The sequence below is a fragment of the Heloderma suspectum genome, chromosome 4 (assembly GCF_057233095.1).
Source record: "Heloderma suspectum isolate Gila_16-S chromosome 4, 16-S_ref, whole genome shotgun sequence".
Taxonomy (NCBI): Eukaryota; Metazoa; Chordata; class Lepidosauria; order Squamata; family Helodermatidae; genus Heloderma; species Heloderma suspectum.
In genome coordinates this window covers 173,347,294-173,370,084 of record NC_139461.1, presented here as the reverse complement: position 1 = coordinate 173,370,084, position 22,791 = coordinate 173,347,294, and the positions used below count along the sequence as shown (strand labels likewise).

Below are 22,791 nucleotides of genomic sequence, written 5' to 3'. Positions count from 1 at the left end.
GAGAGGGAAAATAAAGAGGGAAAATAGGAGAGATGGGAAAAGGGAGAGATAAGTGAGAGAGGAAACAAAAGGGGGGGAAGGAGATGGAAACAGAGCAAGAGGGGGGAAATAAAAGGGGAAAATAAAGACAAAACAGATGGAAAACAAGAGGGGCGAGAGGGGAGAAATGGGAGACAGTGAAAAAAGAGGGAAGAAACTGGAAAAGAGGCAGGGAAATACACACACAAAAAAGAGAATATGGGCTCTCTTCACACCTGGCATTTTATCCCACTACAAACCGGTCCTTTTGATTCCGGATCCTTTCCAGGATTTAGACTGGCCCTGTATACAGGCATCTCTCATAGTGCTTCCCTCCGCTCTACCTTTTCATGGAGGCATGGAAAAATCAGGACAGAAGACTGATCATTGGTTCCTGTAACATGATTGATGGCTCCGCCTCCTCCCTCCACTCCTTCCAGCAGGAGGGAAGTCTGAAGCCCTTCTAGGTGGTGGGAACCCTCCTTCCAGATATGTTTCCTTGGGTCCTCATGGTGTTTCCACTGGAAGCTTTCCATCTACTGTCTTTCTCCCCCACTCTGTTGTTGCTCTTCCCCCTTATTCTGGCTTCCCAACGACCCTGTAAGGGTCTACATGGGTTATTTTCCTTTCCTGCCTTTCTGTACTTTCCACTACATAACCTCTAGGTGGCACCGTGGTATAAGAGAATAACTCAACTACACTAGTGGGGACTAGCCCTTTGTTTCACTTTCAGGAATAATTCTGGACTTTCCAAGCTCTTCCCCACCCCGCAAAAAACCCAAACTCCCCCAAAAAATGTTTTTAAAAACTGCAAGCAAAACTGGAGTGACAATGTCATCTAAAGTACTCATAAACAATCATGAGTGAAGAGTTATGAGTGCACAATAAAATTCTTGTCTAGAAAAGCTCTATATCTCCAGACATTCCTGCTGAAATCCTGAGCCAGCAACAGGCACTGAGGGAGGAAGCTAGGCAAGAATTACTGCTGATTTAACTCCCATTAAGAAAACACTGGAGGAAATAGAACATAGGGGAGGAGTGGAGAAAACTGTGAATAGAGTACTAGGAACAAACTGTGTGCAAAAAAAGGGATCAAGATACTTTCTAAGAAGAAGGAACTGCATGCCACAACCGATGTTTTGGAAAACCACAGCTGCTGAGCTGATGTCCATTTTTGAGGGTTTCCACACCATATGACACTGAGGGGATGCTGAAAGAATGTCTAGCCACAATACTTCTAGATCTTCCTCCCCAAGTGTTACTAATTGCAAGAGCCCTGTCCTTTTAGACAGCAGAGTGGGCAACAGCAGAGTGATATTACTGCTCCATTTCTGGCTACCAAGACTAAAGACAGTTTATTAAACTTGCTTCATGATGGTATTAGAGTTCCCAGGTCTCCAGGCCTTGCCCAAGGTTTCCAGGCCTCATCCTGAGTCTCCAGGCAGGATGGGTGCAGGGGGAATCTCTGGACAAGAGCTCTCGTTGGCTGCTGGTGTTTTTTTTCTCCTGAGCAGGAGGAGGAAGCCCCTGGAAAGAGAATGGAGGGAGCCCAGGCCCACTGCTTCTTTCTATCATGCGTGGCCATGGAGCCATGCCTGCCTGCCCACCAACCTGCTTGGCCAGCTGCTCCCTCCTACAAGCTGTCCTGAGAGGGGCCCTGGCTGAGGTCTCCCGATACTTGGTGTACAAGGTGGGAGCAGCGGCCATGCCACGGGGAGGAAGGAGGAACACATGCAGGAACATGAGCTGAGGAGCCACTGCTGCCAAGAACAGTGGTAGCCTGGCTGGCTGGGTGGGAAGCAGGACCGTTTCTCTTGCCGCCACTTATTTCATTTCATTTCATTTATTAAATTTATTAATCGCCCATCTGGCTGGTCACCCAGCCACTCTGGGCGATGTACAACACACCATAAAACAATTTAAAACAATTCTACCATAATTTTTTTTAAAAAATACCCTAACCCACCCCAAATGCCTGCCTGAACAACCACGTTTTTAATGCATGACGGAAGCTCATTAAAGAGGGGGCATGACGGAGTTCCCTAGGGAGGGAGTTCCACAGAGTGGGGGCCACCACAGAAAAGGCCCTCTCCCTCGTCCCCACCAGTCTAGCTGTCCTGGCTGATGGGACAGAGAGAAGGCCATCCGAGGCCTTATCACCAGGTTCCTTCCCTGAACAAGGGATCATCAGGAGCTGTGGACTGGGGCTGTCTCCCCTACTGAGCTACTGCCCTCCTGCCCCAACCAGCCCTTGCTGCTACTGTGAGGTGGGAGGGAGGGAGATTGAGAGAAGACTGTGGAATCTGAAAGGGGCGGGGGGGGGGGAGAATTGCAATACCCCAAGGCCTTTGGCACATATGAATTGTGGTTGGATTCTATCCTTAATATAAATCCTTTTGAATTTATGGTGCTGCAACTTAAGATGACATTTTTGATGACCATGATAGAGTATACATTGGCATTATTTGCTTGTGTGTGCCAAGTGCTTTTAAATGATGGGATATATACAGCAATCCTATCTAGGTCTACTCAGAAGTAAGTCTCACCAAATTCAATGGGACTTACTCCCAGGTAAGCACTTGTATGTATGTCAGAAATGGGTTTTTCTGGCTTCTTTCCCCCTTTTTGCTTTCAGAGTTGGAAAAGCCAGCTCTGCTAGAAATTGCTTTATCTGTGTTGTTACTCTGGATACATTTGCAGAGGGGTGGTGGTGGTGGGTTGAACTGTTTGTAAATGTGGGCCTGGAATCCCAAATTTTTGCTATATAATGCATCTGATTGTTTGCTGGGCCACACTTTAACACACTTAACACACTTTTATACACACGCCCCCGTGATTATGTAACCCAAACTCTCTCACTTACAGTTATTGACTCGTAATTGCTTACTGCCTCAATTTGCCTGTGCGTGAAATGGGTTTCCTGGTCTCCCATCCCCTTTAATATAAATCTTGGAGAAGTGGTCCTGTCTACAAATGCCTTTCTCTGTATTGTGACATACTCTGGATAAACTGGGGTGTTTTTTGTTTTTTTAAAAAAAGCCTGCTCTCTGGTCTGTGAACTTAAGTGTGCTGCGATTATGTAACCCAAACGTACACTCTCCCTTGCAGTCATTGACTTTAATTGCCTACTGCCTCAGTTTGCCTGTGTGTGAAATGGGTTTCTCCCCCCCCCCACTCCCTGTTGCTTTCAATAAATGGGCTCTGCCACAAATTGCTTTCTCTGTATTGTTACTCTGAAGAAATGTCTGGGAGCGGGAGTAGTGGGTTGAACTGTGTAGCAAAAAGCTTGTGTATGGCAAAATAGGTGCCCTTGGGTCCACCTCTGGTAACCCCCACTGGAGCCCCATCCCATGACATCATCAGGGGCCATCACTAGATCTCAGTTTCAGGGCCTGGGATGTTCTGAACCTGGCAACCCTAGATAGTATATAGTTGAAATATCAGGATCATAGTATCCAAGGATTTCAGGATCTGTCATCAGAAATTCTGCACTGCAGGAGCAAACTAAGAGAGACAACCAACCACTATGTTGAGGGAAACAGAAATTACATTTTCCTGGGGATTCTCTTTTCACCTGTGGATAGTATACAACAGCACCACATACTGTGTCATATCACTGAAGGAGAACTTTCAGCTCTTGAAAGATTTGAATCTTCCAATCTGGGTCAGCAGGAACAAATTTTGGATATAGAGAACGAAGCAGCCGAAGTTGGGACCCGAGTAGCAGCCAAACGCAAGAAGAACAGAATGCAGAAACACTGGATGTCTGTTGATGTTTTTGTTTGCTAGGCCAAGCTTAAACTATGTTCTTTATTAGGAGACAGAATGTACTTGTGATTAGAGTGACGCTACTTTGCTGCCGTCTCGTGGCTTAAAATAGCAACAACATTCAGTTTAATGTGCATCGTAAGTGCTTAAATTATTGTTAAACCTCCATCATACCTGAAGCTTCAAACTATATTAGTCCAAAGGGAGTACTTTGCTAGCATCCCAAACTATAAGGAGAATTTACGTAATGATTCTGTTACTTGATTTACCTATTACTATACACAACACACACACACACACACACACTCTCTCTTCTTGCTTTCTTCTTGTGCTAGCTAGAAACAGTTAAGTGCCCCATGCTAAATGTACACATTATGTTGCTTGGGATGGTTTATGCATGTTTTGCTGTTGTAATCAGGGGCTTGTGAGACAGGAATCTCCAACATGCACACATATACACTAGGCTCTGGAACAAATGAGCAAGCAGGTCCAGATGTGATTCTACTCTCCCAGCTCAGAAGACAAGTCCATGTTTTCTACATGTATTGGTTCTAACTTCTAAAACTAGCTCTCTTCCATTAGTGGGAGTATGTTGTCATGTGTCTTAATAAATATGAAAAAGGCAAAAATTCCTATATAGGAACCACAAAAAAATGGGGTTTCTGGTGACATGTGATGAACAGGTGTCTTCCACTGCCCTATGGTAACTACTAAGACTGTAAGTAACTTTAAGATTATGAAAGTGAAATAATTACCTATTCTTTTACTGCTTAGCCCTGCTTCTCCTCTGTGCTGAGCTTTCAACTGTAAGCTCCTTCTGGCAGGGACCTGGCCTCTTGTACTCTGTAAAGCAGGCATGGGCAGTAGGGAGATAAGGATCTATTGGCAGATCTCTGGGTGATTTGCGCTAGATCATGAAGGATTTCTGACTCCCAATTGTTTAAGGATAGCAACAATTCCTTGCAAAGCAGAGAAGACCAGCCATATTAAAGGAAGGGGGAAAGGCAGCAATCGCCTCAGGAACATAGGGTGCTTCTAGGCCAGGCTTTTACCACACTAGCACCCTGCCTCTTCCACAGAATTTGCGGGGGAGCACACATCATCTTCCACTCATACCACTTCTGTGATTTCCCACCGCTTCTTCCATCTTTTTTCTTAACACAGAAGATCCATTCAGGAAAAAAAAGATGGAATTGCTGCACAACGCTTTCTGATTGGTAGCGCTGGGAGCCCTCCATCTGGAAGCACACCTCCTCTCTGAGAATTTATAGAAGTCAGCTAGGACTCTCCCCGCCCCCCACTGGAAAGAAGTTAATAAGAACAACCGAGAGGTGGGCTGGCTCTTAAAAGCAGTTCTTTTTCTTGTCTTCTTTAGGGTCAACCAGACACATTTGGTGGGACTCTAGAAGGAGGCTTCAGGTCTTTGCAGAGGAGCAGCTGAGGAGGAACCAATCTCTCCCTCTTTCCTTTGCGTGTACATGTATACAAATATGTGACTGTACTGATTGTTTTTCTTTTCTTTTTTCTTGTTATGCATATTGTGGTGGCCTATGGCTCCAAGCAATAAAGTTACTCCTCTTTCCTTTTCAATCTGCCAAGCTCACCTCCACTGCTTAAGGAGGACTGGCCCCTTCCGAGTATATTTTCCCTCCTCACACCCTCACCACAAATCATCAGGAACTGTCCCAAGAGGAGAAGAGGGAAATAATAAGAAAACAGCTCTTTTCCAGGAAGCATTCCTTGGCTGAGCAACCTTGGTTTTGTTGCCACTCTGTTTTTAAAGAATGATTTTAATATCATGTTTCATTCTTTTAATCTCTTGTTGTTCACTGCTCTGGAATCTGTTTAGATGTGGAGCGGTATACAAACGTTGGAAAGAAAGAAAGATGTGTGTGTGTGGGTGTGTGGAGAGTGTGTGGATAACTTCATTTTTTTGAGCAGGTGAAGCCTTTAAACTCTTACAAAAAGTTGTTAAAAGCTTTGCAGCCAGATTAATTTTATACTAACACAGCAATGGGAATTCTCTAATTAGGGGGCTAATGAGATTAGCACCAGGTGAAACTAGGAAGTAATTAATCAGCAGGGTATTTTTCTTGCTTAAAAACAAAAGCAGGCACTTTTTATTTTACTGTTCTTGCACAATTCTCTTTTATCAGAATTGCACTACATACTTAAAAAAATTATAATTAAAGGAAGCTGCAAAGTTGCATCCTGTAATTAAATTTCACTGCTAGGCTTGAATACAGCTGGTTCTGGAAAGCAACAAGTTCAGGATGTAATTAATTAAGTGAACGGTAATGTTGATTTGGAGAGGCAGAAGCAGGACTTCCATTACCAAATGCATTCATAAGCTTAAAAAAATAAAAAGAATAAGCCAGTTATTGACAAAGATTAAAGGCAATGGGCGAAACTCTTTTAAGGGAAAGGAGTCTGAGTTGCCACACATCAAATGGCTGCAACAGGAAATGCTGAGCAGGCAGTCATGACTGGAGGGGCAGCATCAAGGAGTCCTTCACTGTCCACAGGGACAACTCCTCCTACCCTGCCTCAGTTCCACATGTTCTTGTCCATGGGCTCCTTCACATGGAGCTTTTATCCTGCTACTGAGATTGCTCAATCATGGAAGTTTGCAGGCTCTAGTCTCCTGGACTAAATGCCATTTGTTCTGTTTTAAAATAGATCAGAGATAATGAGCTATCAAATTACCCCATTGTGTTCCGTGAAGACTCAGATACAGGGAGCAGGAGGGGGAAAGGAAGCAGGTGAAAAAGGGAGTCATTGTGATCCTGCATTTAAAACGGAAGCAGAAAGCCCCATTTTAATTGCAGGATTTTAGGCTGGTGTAGAGATGCCCCATACCTGTGAAGATACGGTGCTGCTATTCTACTCTTTCCTTCCTTAACAGGTTTTGAGAAGTAAGAAATAAAGACAGATGGCAGCACTGGGACAACATGGGAGGGTTACAGGGGGATGACTGTATCATGTGGATCCCCTTTTAAATGTCAGTGAATGGGGCATGGCAATTCCACTGCAGATGCCTCATCTGGAAGTATCCCCCAGACTCCACTATACCCACACCAGTAAGTCCAGCCAGCCACCCCCTGCTAGAAATCACAGCTGATCACTGTGCATTGCCCAAGTCTGTTGCGTCTGCTAGATGATGCTCCTCTTTCCCTGCATATGAAGCCCTTTTGTACCTACAGGGAGTGGAGGCTGGTCTCCACTGGGGCTGGTGATGTGGAGGACAGGGCAGCTACCTGCAGGCAGAGCCGGAGGTCATAATAAGTGGAGCCAGTGGGAGGTGGAGCCGGGGGTCACAATAGGTGTGGGGGGGGTCTGATCCACACAATGAAGAAAAAACACTATTTTGAAGACACATTTTTTCTGCTCCACTAGCAACCCATTGCACAGAAAAGGCAAACAGAGGCTAATAAATAGAACAAGATGCTGTGTGCAAAGCAGGGAGGGGGGAATCCACAAAACACCATGGAAAAGCAACCTTTTCAGGTTGAAAGTGGGGCTGTGTACCGCTTCAGTCCAAATCCTGAATAACGAATCAAAGCAGGCTGTTTCGGAGGTGCCTCCATGTGGTACAAAGTGGAGCAAAATAGCAACGAAGCACCCCGGAGCAAAGCAGCTTGTATACGAAGCACCTCATCTGACTCGATGATTCACTCTGAGCAGCCCAGACAGCCTGGCACCAAATTATCAACTTCAGAAAGTTCAGCAAAGGGTTAAGGAGGAGGAAGAGGGAGGGAGCTTTGGTGAATGGAAACTCTAGTTGCCAAATCAGGGCTGAACAGAACCCAGCAATCTCCAATCAGAGAAAGTGGGGTGGGGGAATGGAATAACTGGAGAAAAATGGCTGCGTTTCAGGGACAGAGATAATTCTGGTGGTGTTACTTAGGGATATGAGAAGTGAGAAAGCCCACCCAGCCTCTGCTCCACTTGCTGGTTCCTCTGCCTCAGCCGTGATTGCCATGTTCTTAAAAAACATGGCGCTTGGCACTCTACGTGCACATAGACTTATACACAAAAAGCACTGTGAATCGCCCAGGCAGGAAGAGCAGGTGAGGCACACGTCCCTGCTGCTCACTAGCTATCTCCTCCTCATGAGCAGGAGATGGCTAGTAGTCCTTGGGGGTGTTTCCACCAGTGATTTACCCCCTCAATTGACGAGGCACAGTGCCCCTTCATTATAGAGATCCTGAGGGTTAACATGGGGGCTGGTTTCCGTCTTTGTGTTGGAAGAAAGTAAAACAAGGATCCAGGAACATACTTCCTGGTGGGGGTTGGATTGAATGTCATCTGGCCGGCAGGGGCTGCTCAAGCTATAAGAGGGGCTTCGCCCCCTCCCCCCCATTTCCTTTACCCTGAAAGCACCTGCATTTCAGGGGCAAGCCTCATTGACCACAATGGGAGTTACTTCTGAGTAGACGACATATGCCCTTTTTGGGGAAAGAGAGCAGTAAACACAAAGGGGACTGGGTAAAATGAGGATCCAAAAAATAAAAAAGGGATCCCCCTGATTTCATATAATTTTTAAAGGGGAGACCCACAAAACCACCATCCAGTCACAAAGCACATCTGCCTCCACGAACTAAAGCAGAAAAATCACAGATCTGTCACTCGTGGGTGCAGCCATGGTGCAAAAACAGGGATCCGAGGCAGGGATCCTCTCGATTTCATATGATTTTTCACACCATTTGAGGTGAAACAGAAGATCTGGGAAGCAGCACATCTGGGATTCTTAGTGTGCATACTTGGACAAAGATGAGTTCTGTGCTTTGATGGGGGGGTTGGGCAGGGGGACCCAATGTAAAAATTCAGAGGATCCATATTGAATTGGGCATCTTATCCATGGCTTTATAACATGATGGTGCTATAAAGCCCCCAAATCTATGTTTTTTGTCACTCAATCCATGGACATATATTTGCTCTGTGATATGACAGTGTTTGGGGGTATCTTTCTTGTAAAAATCATGAGGATCCCTAAGGATCCCTGCCTTGAATCCATTTTTTTTCTGTCTGAAATTTGGCAGGTGGGATCGACTCCATGTCAACATAGAGGCCCCCAAGTTTCATGTATTTATCATGAAAACTGAAAAAGTTATGGCCATTTGTGTTTTCCCATGCAAGTCAATGGGAAAACGCCCAAAGCACGTGGTCTGGATATCCAAATCTCACTTCAGATCCAGAACCAAGTCAAAGCAGAGGAGGTCCGAATTGGTCCGAGTCGAAGCAAAGCCGATTAGGAGGGTCCGAAGCGGCATCCGAAGAGAAGCAGGGGGTCTGTGCACAGCCCTAGTTGAAAGCCAAGGGATGTTAAAAACATGGCATTCTTTCCAGCAGCAGGATTCAATTATGAATAAATGCTTAAATTCTGCTAATTATCGTTAATCCAGGGTACAGACCATTTGTACGGCGCAACCTGGATTGAATGAACGTGCATATAGTTGCATGAATTGATGAACACATGTTCACTTTAGGGATGTTCACACATTACATTCAATGCAGATACAATCAACTTACTGGTCGCGGGGCACTTCTGTTAAGGCATCAGACTTGGCTTCCAATTTTCTGGAAGGTACTTAACTCTGGTCTTAAACTGGCAGGTTTTTAATCATGGAATTTCCCTGGGTTTTTTTGTTTTTGTTTTTTTAAGGCAATATATTATTACAGTGTTGTGAGAAAAACAAAAACACAAACTAAAAAAACAAGTCATTAACTGACTAGATGTGTAGTCATGAATAAATATGTCCCTCTATGTTCAGAAAGGCTTACTTTCTGAAGGCCTGCAGAAGATTCCAACATACCCTTTCCATTTCCCTCCTTCTCCCTTCTTCATCAGTGATCTATCAGTCAGTGAGAGTGATTCCCTCAGCCGTCAAATTACCTCACTCTTATCTCAGTTGACAGTTTCCTGCTACCCCTTCCCCACTGTCAGAATGCTGACAGGAACACTGGAATTTGTCTCAAAACATTGGAGTACTGGCAGCATTCTAGCTTCAGAGCGAAACTGAGTATGCTTGACATAACTTAGTCAGCAGTTGTTGCCATAGGCTATCATAGGGCAAAAAAGCCTTAATAACTTTTGAAATGCTACTCAGAACTTCACCAAACCGATGAAAGGCACATCTCCACAACAAACCTGATTAAAGTACATCAGTAGTTTTCACTAACATTTGAAAGAAATATATATGCCAAGCTACAGTTTTGAGTAAAAAGTACAAATGTGTTAGCTTTCAGGACTTCTTAACTTGCTATACCTGTGCCAATTTTTTAATCAGTTTCAATGAGGAACATTGTGCTTGCAGTAACACTGGTGAATACATTTTTCAGATTGGAAGCAATTGTCTGGCTACTGGGCATCCTAAAATCCTATGTGAAGGGACAAGAGTTCTGTTTTGAGATCGTCATGGATTCTGTAAGAGTTCAAATTTAAGACAGAATATAGAGCAGGTAATCAGAATGGAATTGCGGATGCGTGATTAAGGAAAGGAAATCTTCTCACTCTTAGACTATTAGACAATCCTATCCCAATGCTTGTGAGCCTCCGAACTCGGCAGCTTATTGACATCCAATGCACAAGATAAGGAAGGGGTTCAAAGATTTTTAGGGATGGTAACTCATGTAGGCAGATATATTAAAAACCTGGCAAGCATACCAATAGCCGCAGAGCATTCATTAAAAAAATACTCAGTGGAACTGGGATGCCAACATGGTCTAGGCTTTTGCAAAGCTAAAAAGTTTAATTGAAACAGCTCCAGTGCTCAGGTGTTTTGACAGCAATAGGAAGACCAATTTTGTCCACAGATATTTCCAAAGAGGGTATTGGGGCAAAGCTCTTGCAAAAATATGGTGATCATTGGAGGCCTGTAGCATATGCATCCAGAGCTCTCATAAACACAGCAATATTACAAATAGAAAAAGAGGTTTTAGCTTTGGTTCATGGATGCAAAAAATTGCATGCTTTTATATACAGAGATCAGATAATGCTAAAACAGACCACAAGCCTTTGATAATTATTGCAAGAAAGGGACTACCTGACATACTTCTTAGGCCTCAGATACTTTTCTTTCAGCTACAACTGTATGATTTGTAATCGGAATACAAAGCTGGTAAGGACCTGGTAATTGCAGACACTCTGTCCGGGGCAGTTGATATAACTGTTGATGATTATGAACTGGAAATGGATATTGTGCATGTCAATGAGATACAACAAGATTATCCAGTCTCAAATGAGATGTGGCCAAAACTTGTTGTGGTTACTGCATAGGATGAGGTGTTGTTGAACGTTATAAAAGTCGTTACCTATGGTTGTCCAGTACATTGTCTCCCTTCTCCATATTATCAATTCATGGCAGAGCTGTCAGTAATATAAGGTATTTTGTTCAAAGGTCAGAGGATAGTGGTCCCTACAACACTAAGAGCAGATACAATTGAAATAATAGATGAAGGTCATCTGGGCATTGAAAAAATGCAAATGGAGGGCTCAGGAGGTTTTATATTGGCCAGGTATGAGTACTGTAATAGAAAATGTGGTTCATAAATGTAAGACATGCCAGACATATCAGCCTAAGAACAAGAAAGAGCCTATGTGGATAGATGTTGAAGTACAAGGGCCACGGCATAAAGTGGGAATTTATTTATTTACCCTGGCAAGCAAAGACTGTTAGTTCTAGATTATTTTTCACACTACCCTGAAATTGCCTCATTGAACAGCACAACTGTATCACAGGTTATTCAGCGCATTATGTCCATTTCCCCATGATATGGGATACCTCATACAGTTATGCCTGACAATGGTCCTCAATTTTTAAAGCATGTATTTAAAAGCTTTGCCAGGCTGTATGGATTTCGTCACATAACATCTAACTCCAGTTATCCACAGTCTAATGGGCTTGTGAAAAATGGGGTCAAAATCATAAAATGATTATTGAAGAAACCTAATGCCTCAGATGGGGACTCCTATTTAGCAATTTTGAATTACAGATCAGCCCCATTAACACATGGTTTGTCTGAACTGTTGTTTAACTGAAAGCGGCAAACTTGATTACCAGGGCTTATGTAACAAGGCCTGCTCTCTTCAGGCGTAAGAAAGTGAACAAGGTGAAGCAAAAATTATGCTATGATAAAGGGTTCAGGTCATTGCGGGCATTGAAACCAACCGATAATATTCAAATTTTCAATGATAATTCCTGGGTTCAGAAAGCACGTATACTGCGAGAGGTGACACCAAGATCTTATGAAAGAGAGACTCAAGATGGACACTCTTTTCACTGCAGCATGAGACATTTGCAACTTTCTCCTGTGTCAGGAGAAAAGGATGGGATGTGGGATCAGGAGAAAGCTACAAATGGATTGATTCAGGAAAGTGTTTCAGAAGGCAGGATGGAAGACCAAGAACCAAAGAGCCATGCTGGATCAGACCAAAGGTCCATCTAGTCCAGCATTCTGTTCCCACAGAATGTGTGAACAGAATGTAATCCTATTATGGTTGCAAAGCAGTCTGAAGTGGCTTCACATAGGTCAAACAAAATATACGGTGCACCAGAAAGACTTACTGAGCAATGTGGATATTTGTTATTAAAGTTAATAACATGTTTGTTTTATTTTATCTTTTTTATAAAAGAGAGACATGTGGGAATAGTGCACTGTCTCTTTAAGACTTGTTTTTTTAATCTCTTAATGCTAGCAAGGAACTTGTCAGAAGACAAGGTGTGGCCAACTCCAGAGAGGAAGAGAGCTGCAAGCAGGGCAGTAACGGAACTCTTTACTTGTTAATTAATAAAGTTGTTTCTAGAAAGAACCGGTAAGCCTTGCTTCTTCATAAACAACACCGTTTGCTAGCTTCTTTGTCATCTTTCTGCATCACTGCTCTCTCCTGTTTGCCCAGCTGTTGTGATATCGTGGGTGCTGACTGCAAATGTGAAAAAGAAAGCAAAGGAGACAAACATCCACTTGACAGTAAGAGAAATCCAGTGTTTTGAGTTATGGGGTAGGGGTGGAGAAGGTGCCTGCGGCCTTTGCATTTCATGGTAGCCTACTTAGCCTACTTTAGAAGGGTATTAGGCGCATGTTTTGGTTAAAATTGGGGGTAATCAGGGCTACAGCTTGTGGAGTTCATTATCCCCCCCCCCCTCAAACACTTCTGAAATCAGTGCCCAGGAGGAGGGACAAGGCACCTTCTGCCTCTGGTTCTGCTCCAATCACAGATTTGGGTAGATCAGAGTAAGCAGGTGGGCAAGAGGCATTTTTATCCTCTCTTGACTTTCATACAAAAGCGTTATGGGACTTCCAGGACAGAGAGAATAAAAACAGATTTTTTGGGTGGACGCCGTAGGAAGGAGAGCAGGTGAATAGTGTTTGCGGCGCACACTGAAGGGTGAATGGGAAGAGAAAGGATTTGGAGTATAGGAGAAAGCAGACTCAAGTTGCTAACATTTTGAAGAAATGTCTTTACTCTCCATTTGGAAATATAAAAGCAATCTGCAGAATGCCTCCTGTGTTAGAGACTGATGTTAGAGACAGATTCAAATAACAACTGGCCTTTCTATTTTTAAAGGGAGAATAGCCATTGCTGCTTTGTCCCAGCAAGCTTGCTGTAACTTGAGATCTGTTTGCACAAGCCACAGTCTAATGTCTCCTCCTCCGTTCCATTTTAAGACTCTTACAAATTGTATGCTCAGCAACCTTTTTCTCACTCTCTCTCTCTCTTCCCTCCCCTGCCCCACTTCCCTGATCATTTTGTTTTGCTTAACATCTATTCCAAAGAAGAGATTCTGGTGAACTCAAAAGCCTGCACACTATGTTTTGATTTTCGATCAGTCCAAATAAAGGTATTATTTTGCCATATGAACTTTTTTTAATGGACCAACTTGGCTACTTCTGTTTTTTTGTCTAGGTTTTGTAAAACAATTGACTATAGGCCCCTTTGTATGTTACCGTTAGTGATGTGCATCAGTTTCAGACAAAGCCCAAGCAGAATTGGGCCACCAGTCCAGTTCTGTTGCTTCCCAAGTTGAAGCGGGCTTCCCTCTGAAGGAGACAGAACCAAATACCCCCCCCCCCACACACACACACACAAGGCTTTGGTAACGACTTGTGTTTTGGAGTTGCGGGAAACTCTGTGTGTGTGTGTGTGTGTATCTTGCCAAAAACAAGTGGCATCTTTAACTTCTGTTTCTCTAAAATCCCTAAGCAGGGAGAGGGGGGGATGGAGGGAGTGCAGTTGAGGGAATGACAGGTCCAGCTTCTAATGTTAGGGCATGTTTTACCTGGGGCTCCAGTCACTGTGCTTTGGGGGAGGGATTGATTTGTGACTAAGTTTTGAGTTGAAAAAGCTGTGCCTGCCAGCTTTCTCCACCCTCTGTCAACATGTGAAGAGTTTGGTTAGGTGTGGAATGCAGATAGGCATTTTTGTGGCTTACATTCTTTTATTGTTGTTCCTGATCCTTCCTTTCTTCTTCACATATAATTCCTACTCCCCATGTCTTCTCCTGCACTGCATTCTTACTCTGTTATTTTCTTGCCTTATCCATGCAGCTTTCCCCCTTTCTTTCCCCTTTAGGAGGAAAAAGAAATTTAGAGCGCAATCCTATACATGTTTAGACAGGAAAAAGTCCTACAACTCCCAGCATTCCCCAGCCAGCATGTGAGCCTTAACTCCTGTGCAGAACGCCACATTTTCTGTAGTTCTTCTGCAGTGGTGAGCAATATGGAGGAGAAAGCAGAGACACAATTGCCAGTTCCTCAGTTTGTTGGCCCCAACACTCCTGTGTTGCTGGAAGAGACTCATAGGCAGCGGAACTTCTGGGTCACCTTCCAAGCTCCCCGGCTTCCTTCCTCAGTCAGGTGATCCCCGTGGCCAAGCATCAAGGTCAACAGATGGACGAGTTCCTAGATGCTGGGGATCTTCAAACTAGAGGTGTGTGCCACAATCCGATGACAGAAGAGTGTCAGAGCAGACTGTTTGGAGCTCTTGTACCAGGAGTAGGCATACATATTGGTCACCATCTGTGATTGTAGGTGAAAGCCACCTTCTGCATCCCCAACAGCAGCATGACGTGGCAGGCTCTGCTGGTGGAGAAGGTGAGGGAGGCCCAGGAAAGAGGTGGAGGGCAACAGGGGAGGAGAAAGAGGAACCCACGCCTCCCCACAGCACCACCAGCAGCAGCAGCAACCCTGAGAGCCACACAGCATGGTCAAGCAGAGTTTGGGCCAGGGCTCTGTTCTTTACGGTGTGGCCAAGAGGCAGTGAGTCCCCCAGCTGCCAAGAGGATGCTCAGACAACAGTTCTGCATTGCCTGGCAGAATTAGTGGAGGACTACAGCTGCCGCCCCCATACTGGGCAGCACAGGGCAGCACAGAGCCAGATATGACAAGACATGGCCACCGTTGCCTGGGACTTGCTGTCTTGCCCACCAACCGCATCCCCAGCAAGAGGGGGCTTTCTGTGGCGGTCAGTATTGTCCCACCCCACCACAGCTGCTTGGATGCTGAGTTGGTGGAGCAGTTGGTCTTCCTCAAAGTCACCCTCTCCCTCCTGGGCTTCCCCACATCGGCTGCTCTGAGGAAGTCAGCGTCCTTCCCCCGCTGCCACTGGCCGCTCTTGCTTCTCTCCCCGCCCCCGCTTTCTTTTCCATAATTTCCGTTTACTCTGAAATCTGCGCATCTCCAGCGCAGCTCAACTCTGACTGAATTTGTTTTGTGGCTCCATCACTGCAACCACATAACCCCGTACCTCAAGGCAGCCTTTGCTGCTTCTGCATGGTGCCCCTGTGCCAATTCAGGGGCTGTGCCCACCTAGCAAAAGTGCTGTAAGTGCCCACCTAGTGCCAGGATGAAGGAGCAAGGGCCAGTGAGTGGCACCCTGGCGGTGTTGACTCACGAGCGAAAGGCTTACGTCCATCGGTGCTGCCGCCTCCCCCTCCACCGGCTGCCTCTGCTTGCCCACTGCTGCCCACCTAGTTGCACTCTCAGTGCAGCCACTCTCCAGAACTCCTAGCTCACCTCCTGCCACTTCGCACAGTGATCCCACTCACCTTTAGGGGGACTGTGCCCACCTGGCGAGGGTGTTGCTGCTTACTCAGTTACCTGTCTACCCACCTGCCTCCATCTCACTCTGTCTGCCTTCTGACCTGCTTGTTGCCTGGCTGAGAGGGGGCTTCTTCACAGGGAGCTTTCCTCCTGCTATTGAGATTGGTTACTCATGGACGTTTGCAGGTCCTTTCGATGACGTCGTCAGCCTCCAGGGCATCTCCCGCACTAAATGACCTTTATTCCGTTTTTTAAAAGATCAGAGATAATGACCTGTCAAATTATCGTGCTTGAATTCCGCTTGAGTTCCCTCCGTGAAAAAGGAAAAGCCGCAATAAGAGGAGCTAGGCCAATGAAACATATGGAAGACTCAGATGAGGAGGGAAAGGGGGGAGGAAGCCTGTGTAAAGCGTCGTGATAATGCATTTAAAATGGAAGCAGAAAGGCCCATTTTAAATGCAGGATTTTAGGCTGGTGTAGAGATGCTCAGGGAGACAATGGTGTGAGAAGGGATCATGTGAGTGGTCCCAGCTGTGTAGTGCTCAGTATAACTAAAAATCCAGCTTGATGGATTTTTCTACCCCAGTGCTATGAGTATATTGAGCCTGCTCAGGAGCATGATCTGAATCCCTGTACTGTTTTTGTAATCCCATTGGGAATCAGATTTCATAAACCTATATGTGAACAAAATAAGTTTAAATTAGGGGGAAAGAAGATCAGAGTCGGGGCAGTTAGACCCAAATAAGACTAACCATGAACAGAACATGCTCAGTCTTTCCCACGGTATTCTCTGTCATTATGCTGGCTGCCAAAAGGCCTTCTTTCACCCCAAAACAAGGGCAGGAGTTAGGTGAGATCCCATTCCAAAGACAAAATGCAAGTGCTTATGGTGTGCTCAGCATAGCCAATAGTTCAGGCTGCAGATTTGAATGGAGTGCATTCATTTTCTTTGCAGTTATGGGCCAGCAGATATAACCCCCTGAAATGGGAGGGGTGATTGGGTGGGGGGAATACTTGCTGTGGTTTCACCACGTGGCTGGGGGAGGGGGCAGATGCTTACACATTTACCTTAGCAGTAGCATGGCGAGCCATGACGGTGGTGATCTCCTTTTCCCCCCTTTCTTGGCTGAGCGTACATGGGGGGGGGGGGAGAAGTGATGCAGGTTAGCCAACAAGAGCAAGAGTAGTTCGGGCAGCCTCCAGCTACCATTCCCACCCCAATACAGCTGCTCTGTGTAGTTTCTTCCTTGGGGCAATGGTGCCTAACTGGCTGCTGGTTAGAGTATCGCTAAGGTAAGCTCTGGAAAAAAGACTGATTTGCCCCCAAATTCATGAAATCGATCCAGTAATCTGAGGAGAACTGGTTTCTTGAAATGTCCCACCCCTTATTTTATTTCGCTGAATCTTCAGCACAACATTTTACTTGGGAGTGAATCCGACTGAACTCAGTTAACTTGCATTAAACAACAGCCTGTTCTGCATCCTTCCTTAAGACACCAAATTTTAAAATGTAGCTCACTGATGTACTCTTTATTTCCCCCAGTGCTGTTAGAAAAAAGTCAAGCTTTTCAAAACAACATTTTAAATATGCATTTACTGGCATATTTGACCTCCAGCAAACCTGGTAGCTGAAATTTAGGACAGTTCAATAAAGCAGGGGTCCCCAACCCCCGGGCCACGGACCAGTACCGGTCCATGGCCTGTTAGGAACAGGGCCATACAGCAGGAGGTGAGCAGTGGTTGAGCGTCCCTGTTCTTCAAGTAATAGGCTACGTAAATCTTTACGTAGCCTATTACTGTGAAGAACAGGGACGCAAATGGTGTAGTGGGCGCCATTTGCGTCCCTGTTCTTTGCAGTAATAAGCGACATAAAGATTTACATAGCCTATTACTTGAAAAACAGGGACGCAAATGGCGTCGGCTGTGCCGGACGCCATTTGTGTCCGCAGTCTGGGCGCAGTGGGTGGACAGCAGCGGATGGACTTGGACCAGCTGCTGCCAGGTAGGTTCCATCCCGGGGGGATTTTGGGGGGTGGCAGGGGGTAGTAATAATAATAGAAATAAAGTACAGAATAAATGTAATGCACTTATATTTAACCATCCCCCCTCGCCCAGTCCGTGGAAAAATTGTCTTCCACAAAACCAGTCCCTGGTGCCAAAAAGGATGGGGACCACTGCAATAAAGTATCTTCCTATAGTTCTTTGCATTATAACTAAACTGGGGAGAAGGAACGCAGAGGGTACATGTTTTCCGAATTGCACTTAAACAGAAGTATCTTCTTAATACATGTGAGACCGTGCCCCAGTTTGGGCGGCGCTATAGCCTTTGACAATGATTCTGAGTCAGAAGGGGGCGCTGTAGAGTCAGGCCCAGCCATGGGAAGCCTGGCATCTGAGAACTCAGTCCTACTAGGCCTCCCGCTGCAAGCCGGGAGGGGATGAGACTCAGAACACTGATGTGGCCTATCTTCCACAGCTGGAAAATATGACCTTGATGGAGGCCCCTGCTTCTCAACCAGAGACATCTTCCATGGGAACCGGGCAGAAGGAGGAGGTCTCTGCAGGGGAAGGCATTCCAGGGGTGTCTCCCTTAGTCCAGCGTCAAAGAGGGCAGAGCAGAGGCGCCCCATGAGGCAGGGCAATCATCGAAGAGCCAGGTTTCCTTGCCAGGACTGAATGTCTGATACTGATCTTTAGTAGCCACTCCCCTGTATTTAAACCAGAGCAACCAGAAGTAAACTTTTTTGGAAGCGACACTCTGATCACCTGAAAAGCTTCCCACTTTCACTGGAACTCTGGATCTGTGTGGTTTTATTTTGTGAGCTGTACCCAGGGCTGTTTGGCTGTTTGCTTGTGATGCTCAAGGGGCCCCTCTACACGGATATGCTTTCCAGCGCAGTTCAGTTAAAAACTGCCTTTTCATAAAATCGGATTTGTTCCTCCCGTGGCACACGCAGCCAATTAAAGCGGCGTATACAAAAACCCAACAAACCGCTTTTGCGTGGCTGACTACATGAAAACGGCATTCATTTGGGCATATGTGGGTGGAGTAACCTGCTTAGCGGGCTGTTTTCAGGGCAGAAGTGGAGACATCAAAAGAACAGAAGTCATCCCAAAGCACAGGCTCATTTGGGGAAAAACAAAGTGCCTTTTAAATTCATTAACCCTTTTGCGAAGCTCTGCAGCTCCGGATGGGTGCAGATTCAAAACAATAGGCTTCCCCACCCCTCTCAGCTCCATGTTGAGTAAGTGCAGTGGAAGTCAATGGGAATTACTTTCATTTCATTTCATTTATTATATTTCTATACTGCCCCATAGCTGAAGCTCTTTGGGCAGATCACAGAAATTAAAAACCATTAAAATACATTATATAAAGTATGAGACCATTTACATAATGATATAGAACAAATCGCACACACAACAACAGCAGCATATATCTAAAACAATTTAAAACAATCAGCCAGAGACAATCAAATATGCTTATATGCTGCCAAATGACTGAGAGAAGAGGGCAGTTTTAACCTGGTGCCAAAAAGATGACAATGTTGGCGCCAGGTGGGCCTCGTCAAGGAGATTATTCAATAAATGGGGGGCCACCGCCGAGAAGGCCTTCTCCCTTGTTGCTGCCCTCGAGCCTCCTTCGGAGGACACTCCTGGAGGAGGGCCTTAGATGCAGAGTGAAATGTACAGGTCGGTTCTTAGTAAATCTGTTTAGCGGGATGTTTTCAGGGAAGAAGTGGAGATTTCAAAAGAACAAAAGTCATCCCACAGCAATGTGCTGCTTTTAAGGCTCATTTGAGGAAAAACAAAGCAAAAGTCCAGTCCTCCGGATATGACCCAACCAACTTTCCCTTCCTCCTGTCAGTGCTGCATGCCCCAGCCAGCACTGAAGGCAGTATCACTAGTTGAGGTCACACAGACTCCCAAACTGCACTGAAGCCAGCACGATGGAAAATCTGTCACAAAACAACTTTGCAAAAATGCGGGTTTTACAGCATGAAAATGTGCAGTTGCTGCAGGGAGGGGGAAACGTCATGTGCCACAATCATCTGTGAGGCGCAGTAATACTGGAGTAAATCCCCCATGTAGATGGGGCCAAGGACTTACATTGTGAACTGTTAACTGTGGTTCTTTATTGGATCTGTAAAAGCTGATAGCTAATTACTGGAATCGCTGCAGTAAATGGGTTTACTGTGATTTGTGCCTCATCTCTGGGAAGTCAGATCCTCATCTCTGGGAAGTCAGGATCTGACACTATATGCCCTGGGTTGTCTGATGAACCTTGATTGCCCATTCAGGCTCCACACAGGGTGCTGGTAAAGTAATTCAGCTCCTTTTCCTCCTCCCATGTAGTCAGCAACATTCTGCATGGCTGCTGGGAGAGAAGGTGGAACTCAGCGGGGTTACTTCTGATTAGCCATGCATAGGTGCTGTAGGCCGCAATCCTGTAGACACTAACTGGGAGGGAGGAAGTCCCACTGAACTCCATGGGACTTAGTTCTGTGTAGACATCCAAAGAATTGCACTGTTAATCTCTGACTATTAGTCTGGCACAACTTTTAAACCGTTGAGTCTGATTTTGAATAAAGCATCTTTGGGTTTTTACCAAACATGCTGATTTATTTCACTGAAAATTTGACAAATCGAAAAACCACTTTTGATAGCAGCCTTATGCATAGGGGTGTTATGAAATGCAAGAAATGGTAAAACAACTGAATTTGCTTTCATTGTGAAAATACAAAGTGTAGTTATAAAGTCTTCAGATTAACTAAATGGAGTATTCTCTTTTTTCCTCAAACAGGTGAATATATGTACATTTACATGAAGAATGACATCTGTGTGCCCCCTGGCACAGAACCATGTTATATTTTTGTGACAAATACATCAGCATTTCCCCTCTGTAGCACTTTCATTATTTAAACCTTTATCATCAAAATTATCTGAAATCACAATGGGTTGCACCTGGTCCCATGGCAGCATAACTCCATGTGTGAAAGGTTCTTCATCCATTAATTCAGATTTCTGAAGTCACCTTAGCTATTCAAATATTTGTGTTCATACTTGAAATATATTTGGAAACCATGGGAAGCCACGACAATCACCGCCATCAGGAAGCCTCACAATCCCCCAGAAAAAAAACGGCAGCAGAAATGCTGAATGATGCTGTACGAAACAGCTCAATCGAGACCGTCCAGCAGTTGTTGGAAAAAGGTACTGATATCAATTCAAAGGTGGATTGTGGCTGGACAGCCCTCCATAGTGCCGTACAGGGAAACAAGGAAGACATTGTCCACCTCCTGCTGGACAAAGGGGCTGATCCACTTGCTAGGAAGGATAATGGTGCTACTCCTTTTATTATAGCAGGGATAACTGGGAACGTGAAGCTTTTGGATCTCTTTCTTAAGAAAGGGTCAAAAATCAATGAGTGTGATAGCAATGGCTTCACAGCTTTCATGGAGGCTGCTGGGAAAGGGCAAGAGGAAGCCCTGAGATTTTTGTATAATGAAGAGGCAGATGTAAACTTGGGCAGAGTAGTTGAAGAGGAGAAAAAGAACATTGGCAAAGGAGGTGCAACAGCCCTGATGGATGCTGCCAGGAATGGCCATGTCACCATTGTCAGGGCCCTTGTTGAGGATATGAAGGCCAAGGTGAACATCTGTGACAATAGAAACAGGAATGCATTAGTCCATGCTTTGGCAGATTGCGAGAAATGGCCCTGGAGCAAAAAGAAGGAGGAAACAGCCCTTTTCCTTTTAAAATGTGGGGCTGATGTGAAGAGAAAAAATGAATATGAGAAAACAACCCTAATCCTCGCTGTGGAAAGGCAGAGCCAAGACCTGGTACAGGCTATATTAGAACAAGATGAAGTTGACATAAATGCCAGAGACAAAGAGCAAAAAACAGCACTGGAGGTAGCTGTTCAGAAGAACAATTGTGAAATCGCCAAAATACTTTGTGAAAATGGTGCCGCCATTGGAAACAGCCTCGAGATTGCCGCTGCAAATTACAATAACAAAATGGCGGATCTGCTTCAGCAATATGGTGCCAAGCCTAGTTCATTCCAGCCCCAGGAACAGTGTGCAACCACCAGCAGATGCTGGGAACACAAGCTCCAGGATCTCCACAGAAAGAGCCGTACCGTGATTGGAAAACTTTCCAAGTTTTCCATGGATCCATCTTTCAAGATTCACGGAACCTCCCAAGGAGGAGGAGTCTACCTGGGATTCTATGATGGAAAAGAGGTGGCCGTGAAGATATTCCACATGGATGCAGAAAATGCTAAGCGAGAGAAAGCCTGCTTTGAAAAGTGCCAAACCAGCAACCGTCTGGTGAGGTTTTGTGGGTGGGAAGAAGAGAAGGCCCGTCTCTACTTGTGCCTCGCTCTGTGTGAGAAGAACCTCGAGGAGTACTTTGGGATGGCGGACAGTGCAGCCATCAAGAGCAAAGACATCCTTGAAGCAATATTTCAGGCAGTGAAGGACCTTCATGGATTTGGATTTGGCCACCAGGATCTCCATCCAAGTAACATTTTGATAGGTTTGAATTCTCTCTTATTTTATAATCTGTCCAACTGAGGCTCAGGTCCACAACCTGTTTACTCCCATGTAGTCCCAATGAGCTGAATAGGTCCACAACAGGTTAAATCTGGGACTAGGGGAGGAGCTTTCAAGATTATGACATAGCTAGTGCCTGATTCACAGCCCTGTCAATGCCGTGACCTGAGGAAATGACGCAATGCTGTAGAATGAGGAAACAATACAATTGCTCCCAAGCCCGGTTCCCCCACTACTAGTAAGAGCCCGTTTGGCTCCATGCGTTTCTGTGCAGCTTGGGACAATGAAGCCCTCCACAGCTGCTTTACCTGAAAAAAGAAAACTTTCCAGAAGAAGAATCTATGTGCAGTATGGGAGAGAGATTTAAGACCTGGAGTACTTTTCACCCAAGGAATCAGTATGCATTAGA

General features: G+C 45.2%; 1 protein-coding gene across 9 annotated transcripts in view; it reads left to right on the top strand.

The window, feature by feature from the left end:
• The first annotated feature begins 12,521 nt into the window (after positions 1-12,521).
• Positions 12,522-22,791, top strand: part of LOC146347772 (2-5A-dependent ribonuclease-like) — a 31,272-nt gene continuing 21,002 nt past the window's right edge. For 2 of the 9 annotated variants that reach the window (XM_084851306.1, XM_084851301.1), the window contains exons 1-3: positions 12,522-12,756; positions 13,564-13,628; positions 20,630-22,365. In XM_084851306.1, the coding sequence (XP_084707432.1) occupies positions 20,910-22,365 (1,456 nt within the window). In that variant the 5' untranslated portion in view covers positions 12,522-12,756; positions 13,564-13,628; positions 20,630-20,909. Of the gene's footprint in view, positions 22,366-22,791 lie in introns of all 9 variants that reach the window. The other 7 variants (XM_084851307.1, XM_084851303.1, XM_084851304.1 and 4 more) reach the window with 6 other exon arrangements.